General features: G+C 40.2%; 1 protein-coding gene across 1 annotated transcript in view; it reads left to right on the top strand.

Annotated features, from left to right (window-relative positions):
• The first annotated feature begins 1,854 nt into the window (after window positions 1-1,854).
• ciz1b (cdkn1a interacting zinc finger protein 1b) overlaps window positions 1,855-8,220 on the top strand; it is a 124,546-nt gene continuing 118,180 nt past the window's right edge. Inside the window, exons 1-2 of the mRNA XM_060906896.1 lie at window positions 1,855-1,897; window positions 2,166-2,330. Coding sequence (XP_060762879.1) covers window positions 2,200-2,330 — 131 coding nt within the window. The 5' untranslated portion in view covers window positions 1,855-1,897; window positions 2,166-2,199. The remainder of the gene's footprint in view (window positions 1,898-2,165; window positions 2,331-8,220) is intronic.

The following is an 8,220-nucleotide window of genomic DNA, read 5'->3' as shown; positions in this document are numbered from 1 at the left end:
AATACCTCAGAATTCATCCGGCTGCTTCTATCCTGTGTCACATCATCAATAAACACTAGTGACCCAGTGCCACTGGCAGCCATGCATGCCCAAGCCATCACACTGTCTCCGCCGTGTTTTACAGATGATGTGGCATGCTTTGGATCATGAGCTGTACCACGCCTTCACCATACTTTTTTCTTTCCATCATTCTGGTAGAGGTTGATCTTGGTTTCATCTGTCCAAAGAATGTTCTTCCAGAACTGTGCTGGCTTTTTTAGATGTTTTTTAGCAAAGTCCAATCTAGCCTTTTTATTCTTTTATTCTTAGGAGTGGCTTGCACCGTGCAGTGAACCCTCTGTATTTACTTTCATGCAGTCTTCTCTTTATGGTAGATTTGGATATTGTTACGCCTACCTCCTAGAGTGTGTTGTTCACTTGGTTGGCTGTTGTGAAGGGGTTTCTCTTCACCATGGAAATTATTCTGTGATCATCCTCTACTGTTGTCTTCTGTGAGTGTCCAGGTCTTTTTGCATTGATGAGTTCACCAGTGCTTTCTTTCTCAGGATGTACCAAACTGTATATTTTGCCACTCCTAATATTGTAGAAATTTCTCGGATGGGTTTTTTCTGTTTTCACAGCTTAAGGATGGCTTGTTTCACCTGCATGGAGAGCTCCTTTGACCGCATGTTTTCTTCACAATGAAATCTTCCAAATGCAAGCACCACACCTCAGATCAACTCCAGGCCTTTTATCTGCTTAATTGAGAATGACATAATGAAGGAATTGCCCACACCTGCCCATGAAATAGCCTTTGAGTCAATTGTCCAATTACTTTTGGTCCCTTTAAAAACAGGGTGGCACATGTTAAGGAGCTGAAACTCCTAAACCCTTCATCCAATTTTAATGTGGATACCCTCAAATGAAAGCTGAAAGTCTGGACTTTATGTCCATTATATAACTATAACTTGAATATGTTTCAGTAAACAGGTAAAAAAAAAACAAAATTTGTCAGTGTCCAAATATATATGGACCTAACTGTATATGGGGGAGATGCTGGCAATTTTGATAGCATTACAGTGGGTGGAAGATGTGAGACCATTGAGAGCAGTAATATGCTCCGATTCCAGTACATCATTAACCAACTTGAAGTACAGTCATTCATATAGCAGACCAGATGTCTTAATAGAGATAAAATAAACACGATACAGAATTAAAATAATGGGATCGAATGTGACACTTGTTTGGATACCAGTACATATAGGACTCAAAGGAAATGAAATAGCAGACAAATGTGCAGAGGAAGCCACAAGAACAAATCAAATTGACAGAGTACCCTTCAGTAAAACGGAAATGAAGACTGAAATTAAACAAAAGTTGAAAGAAAGGTGGCAAAAACAGTGGGAAGAAAAGAGAACAGGAAGATGGTATTATGGAATTCAAAGAAAAGTAGGTATGATGAGAAACACAAGGAGAACACGGAGAGAAGAAACTGTTATATCTAGGCTGCATTTAGGTCATACAGGATTAAATAATTTATTTACAATAAGGAAACATAGTACAGGAAGTCGTGAATTTTGTGGTCAAGAAGAAGCAATAGAACATGTTATCATTTACTGTCCAAAATATGAAACTGTGAGAAGGGAACTGAGACTGAACCTTGGAAAATCTAAAGTTAAACTTGGATTTGCAGGATCTTTTACATAGAAACTCTGGAGAGAAATGTCATTTATTTTTGTTTCAGTATCTCAGAAGAACGAAATTGATGGAGAGGATTATTATTATTATTAAGACAAGGTATAATTGGATATCCCGATCGACACTCCATACCAGTTGGTGGCGGTAACGCACTATAACGTTGTTTGCCAACCGCCATAAAACACCAAGAAGAAGAAGAAGCTGCCATCAAGCATAACTGGTAATTAAATACATAAACTAAAATCATACATAAAATATATTCTCTGAATGATTTAATGTGCAGGTTACTCCTCAGAGCTGTTTAGGATCACAGGATGTTTTAATGAGTTGTTAGCTCATTTTAGAGACGCGTTAGCATGTATATATTAACACTACTATCAGAGTCTGCAAATCAACTTGAGTGCTGCACCTGTCGCTGTGAAATGAATTCACTCAGTTACTTTTGGGGCGGAAAAAGTCTCATGTTCCCGCTTCCTATGTTGGATCAGGTTTGTGCTTCCGGGAAAGAAGAAAGAAAAAAAAATGATCAGAGCAAAGGAAAAGCAGCTGCAGCGTTTTCCAGCCGAGCCCCGGGCCTCCATCCCATCTCTGCTATCTCTGTCCACACCTCCGCCTTTCCATCACTCAGCTCCTCACCTGCGCACAGGGACACGGTATGAACCAGCTGCTGCTTACAGATAGAAAAACAGACTGCGTTTACCCTCATTCACCTTACAGTCACTATGATGTTATTCATCAGAAAGCAGTGGAATATAATTAAATCTGCCTCCACTGAAAAATAAAAATAAAGAACCCTCAATGCCAGGACAATAGACCGTTTGTACATGACGTCACATGTCCCATGACCCTCTCTGATTTAGCTGTGTCCAACCATCTTTGGACACAGCATGTGGGCACCAGCTGTGTCCACATGCGTAGCAACAAGTACCTTAATACGAAATGCCGCAGCTGCTCAAACAATTCTGCTAAGGCTGGAGTCATATTGTTTAGTTTACCCATTGTTAAAATGCGAGAAAGACCCCAAACGGAAGATCTACCCTGTAGAAGACATAGACAGTGGCTTGCAAATCTGAACAGATCTGACATAAAAGAGACCAGCTACAAATATGTACGAGTATGTGCAGATAATTTCGTAAAGGGTAAGTTTATATTTCTACCATTTATGTGAACCATAGACAAAATATATATAAAGATGAGATATACTGTAAGTCAGCGGTTCCCAAACCTTTTTGGCCACGCACCCCCTTCTATACTCCAACCAGGTTGACGCACCCCCAGTTCCCCAGTTTCAAAAAACACACGCTTTCTTATAAAGGCAGCATCTTTAATCGTGCTAAAATGATAACAAACATCGTTTGCCACACCTGCAGGAAACCACAAAAGTGAAAAAAAAAAACACCTTACAGGTAGCACGTCGTGCTCGAATGAGAACATCGAATCACATTAACATATTATGCGCTCTCGTATTTGAATTGGATAGAATTTGATTGAAATGTAACAGTTTTAAAACGTTGCAACACGGTAAATGCGCAAATTAATTACAAAGGGAGATCACATCGAGGCATATAGTCTACCAGCAAGATATGGGGAAAATATATGATTTTCATCCGTGTTTAAAACACTAGCAACACAACCCTGTCATTACAAGGTTATGAAAATGAATTGAGAATGAATTTAGTTTGCAAAAAAGTTAACATATAATGACAGTAAAAATAGCAATGATAATCATGAACATATGCATTTTAAAGAGATACAACAATTAAGGAGCATATCAGGAACAGATAAAGAAGAGGATCCATCTGATTGTGAAGTGCAGTGCTGGCGGCTCAGTCTGCAGCGAGAGAGAGAGAGACAGACGGTGGGTGGATTCCTCCCTATCTGTTGGGGTTTCTCCTCCTTCATCCCTGATTTGTGGTGGTGCATTTAGTTTTGCCGATTTCAACCAGTTGAGCATCGCGAATGAATGAAGCCACAAACTACTGCAGAACCGTTACGGCGGAGAAGAGTTAAAAATCGCCATTACATTTTTTATCTTGCGCACCCCCTAGTGGCAGCTCGCGCACCCCCAGGGGTGCGTGCACCACACTTTGGGAACCGCTGATCTAGAGACTGCATGTAATTCTGATAACGTATCTGAAATAATTGATAATGTTCTATTACATCTGTGTCTACCTGTGATGGTCGCGTGTGTTGGCGCTCGGAGTATACAGTGCCATGCCTCAGATTCCAACTTGCATGCAGCGTCATGTTCAAGCTCATTTAGACTGATTGCCATGCACCTGTTCCTGATCAGTCACAGCTCACGCATATAAAGGCTCTCCTCACACACAGACTTTGTGAAGTATACAGTCTGTTCCTTGTGTCTGATGTTACCAAGCCATGATTATTGTTTTGCTACACTTTGGTTTTGACTTTTTCTGTTTTCATGACCATGTTTTGCCTTGCCTAGTAAATCCTGTTTGTGCCTTGCCTGATCTTTGCCTGTCCCTGGTTCTGCTCTTTGCCTCATGTTTTGGAATGGTTTGGCAGCTTGCTTTCAAATAAACTCTTCCTGCACTTGCATCCGTCCATCACGCAGTCACGTGACACTACTTTCTCTCCAGATGCTTCCTTCAGCACTGTGCCTACCTTCTGTCCAGAAACTTCCTCTTGCACTATGTCTATCTTCTCTCCAGGAAGATTTAAAAAAAAATTAAATAAATGGTCACTAACAGCTTCAAAGTGAAACATGAGAGCTGCTATTTCTAATGTGCATGGCGACCAATCATAGGCAAGATGACAAAAACAGAAAATGAAATGCACTAAGCATGGTAATAAATATGTGAATCATGTTTGGCTCTCTTGCGATCTCATTCATAAATTTAGTTTGTGTGCAAGCAAATGCTATCTGTATACACAAAAAAATTAATATCAAGGTGCTTCATTTTTTTTTTTTTTTTTAAATCGCATACATCTGGTCAAATGGATTGGCAACTTTAAAACTTCTGTTGGCCCTTCCAAAAAGCTCTTGGCCAGTAGGCCAGTGACTATTTTGATTCCATAAAACGGGACCACTTTTTGGTGTATTTAGAGGTTTCTTCAAATAACCACAACTTTTATTATCTCTCTTAAAACCATTGAATTTTGTACAATAGCACAATGTAGATTGAAGTTTTCAAATTTAATAACAGAAATGACCTATTTTGCATATTAAGTAACTGAATTAGCATGCAATTTCTGCTAAATCCAAAACTTTTGATTATTATTTCTCTTAAAACTATGGAACTTTGTACAGTAGCACACACACCTCATACTTTATGCTAAAAGATGCACTTTTATTCTGAGTTTTATATATCCCATATACCATTTCATGATGTTAGCCACAGTGTCAAAAATATAGTCTTTTGTAAGAAAGGTAAGACTCTTCCAGTTCATGCCAATCTGGTAAGGAAAAGAGTCATCTAATGGAATGGGGTATTGGAGGTGCAATTGGGCCAGAAAAAATGTACTTCAGTTTGGTATCAGCCTCATCCTTCATGACAGTGTAGGGGAGAGTGGGGCGACTTGGGACAATTTTTCAGCTTTTGTAGGTTGTGTGAAATTCTTTGCAGGTAGCATCACATTCATATTGCATTGGAGAGTATTTATCATACTCTTTTGCTACAACATTAGTTTCTCAGATTGTCACATATACTGGCTTCACTCTTTGTCATTTTTTGCAGGGAGGCAAGACGCATTGAGGGGAGACTTGAGACATGGTGGGGAGACATGAAACAAAAATAAAATGCCTAGGCCTACAATGTTTAATTTTCATTTATCAAAACTTGTAACAGATGATCTGTATGAACACACAATGCTGGTACAGCAATTGAAAAGTCAGTTTACCCAAACCTGGCTAGACAAAACAGTTCCATTCTCAAGAAGGAATGAAATAAGCTTAATCTTCATGCAGGTACACTCTCACACTCTTCACAAAAAATTTCAAACAATTTTACATTTGTAAACCACAAGAAAAAAAACCTATAACATGAACTGTTCCAACTCTCTGCATCTGGCCATTGTGGACAAAAAAAAAAAATCCTTGAATGTTCTTTCCACAGAATTTAAAGATCATAGGCAACGGTTTTCAATTTATGCACATTTGAAACTTTATATGTTTAAAAAACCCTCTGTAATTTTCTTCTGGTCCCAAGAAGTATCGTTAATTAAAATACGTTAGTGCGGATCACAGCAAATTTCTGTTCTGTGATTTTCGTGACCACTCGGCATGTGATGTCATTTAAGACAAACAGCTTGAGTTGAGTCCACTTCTGTTTACTTGCATTGCCGTTCGGCTTGAGTGCAGACGTGCGTTTGGGAATTTCCAAAGAAAAAACATGTCTTATTGTTGTGGAGTAAACTGTAACAACTGGACCTGTTCGGGAAGAAATTTTTACCTTTTTCCGAGAGAGGAGAAGAGGCAGAGCGAGCGTGTTGGCTTTTTCCGAAAGAGAAGAGGCGTAGCGAGCGGGTTGGCTTTTTCCGAAAGAGAAGAGGCGTAGCGAGCGGGTTGGCTTTTTCTGGAAGAGGAGACAAGGCGGAGAGAGTGGATTGTGCGTGTGAAGCCAGAGGGTTGGCTTTTTCCAAAAGAGGAGAAGAGGCAGAGCGAGCGGGTTAGCTTTTTCCGAAATAGAAGAGGCGTAGCGAAGCGGGTTGGCTTTTTCCGAAAGAGGAGAAGAGGCATAGCGAGCGGGTTGGCTTTTTCCAAAAGAGGAGAAGAGGCGGAGAGAGTGGATTGTGTGCTTGAAACAAAATCAAGCAGTCAAAGAAGAAACAGACCACCAACGCTCAAGCAAAAAGGAGAAGATTGGAGGTAAATATTTTTACTTTTGCTTGCAATTGACAAGTCAAGAATCCTGAGGGATCCTGTACAATCATTGTGGAAATGAGACAAATGGATATTTCCTCGCTTAGGGTAGGCTATAAATAGTATAATGCCGTGGATGGCAGGCTAATGTGGCCTACCGGTGCACTGTGAAGTAATCGTTACCTATATCCACTAGGGAGGGCGGTTTAATTATTCTTCAGAAGGGCTCTTATTTAGTATTACGACGAAAGTAGGAATTTATCATAACTACCAGGATAAATCATTTGGGCACGAGTCTTGTTGAGGTCCGGGGTCACCACAATCAGAGTCGGCTGAGTCACTGTCTGATTCTGAGGCTGCACGGTCAAACCAGTGAGCCACATTCACTGCTTTGCAATGGCCATAGGTTCATACATATACATTGGTGCTTGAAAGTTTGCGAACCCTTTAGAATTTTCTATATTTCTGCATAAATATGACCTAAAACGTCATCAGATTTTCACACAAGTCCTAAAAGTAGATAAAGAGAACCCAGTTAAACAAATGAGATAAAAATATTATACTTGGTCATTTATTTATTGAGGAAAATGATCTAATATTACGTATCTGTGAGTGGCAAAAGTATGTGAACCTTACCCATGCTAAGCCTATGTGTCTTAGCAGTTCATTTGAAGGTGAAATTAGAGTCAGGTGTTTTCAATCAATGTAATGACAATCAGGTGTGAGTGGGCACCCTGTTTTAGTTAAAGTACAGGGATCTATCAAAGTCTGATCTTCACAACACATGCTTGTGGAAGTGTATCATGGCATGAACAAAGGAGATTTCTGAGGACCTCAAAAAAAGCGTTGTTGATGCTCATCAGGCTGGAAAAGGTTACAAAACCATCTCTAAAGAGTTTGGACTCCACCAATCCACAGTCAGACAGATTGTGTACAAATGGAGGAAATTCAAGACCATTGTTACCCTCCCCAGGAGTGGTCAACCAACAAAGATTACTCCAAGAGCAAGGCGTGAAATAGTCGGTGAGGTCACAAAGGACCCCAGGGTAACTTCTAAGCAAATGAAGGCCTCTCTCTCACGTTGGCTAATGTTAATGTTCATGAGTCCACCATCAGGAGAACACCGAACAACAATGGTGTGCATGGCAGGGTTGCAAGGAGTAAGCTACTGCTCTCCAAAAAGAACATTGCTGCTTATCTGCAGTTTGCTAAAGATCACGTGGACAAGCCAGAAGGCTATTGGAAAAAAGTTTTGTGGACTCATGAGACCAAAATAGAACTTTTTGGTTTCAGTGAGAAGCGTTTTGTTTGGAGAAAGGAAAACACTGCATTCCAGCATAAGAACCTTATCCCATCTGTGAAACGTGGTGGTAGTATCATGGTTTGGGCCTGTTTTGCTGCATCTGGGCCAGGACGGCTTGCCATCATTGATGGAATAATGAATTCTGAATTATACCAGCGAATTCTAAAGGAAAATGTCAGGATATCTGTCCATGAACTGAATCTCAAGAGAAGGTAGGTCATGCAGCAAGAAAACAACGCTAAGCACACACTTCGTTCTACCAAAGAATGGTTAGAGAAGAATAAAGTTAATGTTTTGGACTGGCCAAGTCAATGTCCTGACCTTAATCCAATCGAAATGTTGTGGAAGGACCTGAAGCGAGCAGTTCATGTGAGGAAACCCACCAACCTCCCAGAGTTGAAGCTGTTCTGTACAG

Source organism: Neoarius graeffei, chromosome 24 (genome assembly GCF_027579695.1).
Source record: "Neoarius graeffei isolate fNeoGra1 chromosome 24, fNeoGra1.pri, whole genome shotgun sequence".
In the NCBI taxonomy this organism is placed as follows: Eukaryota; Metazoa; Chordata; class Actinopteri; order Siluriformes; family Ariidae; genus Neoarius; species Neoarius graeffei.
Note: the sequence above shows the minus strand (reverse complement) of the source record. Positions and strands in the feature narration are given on the sequence as shown.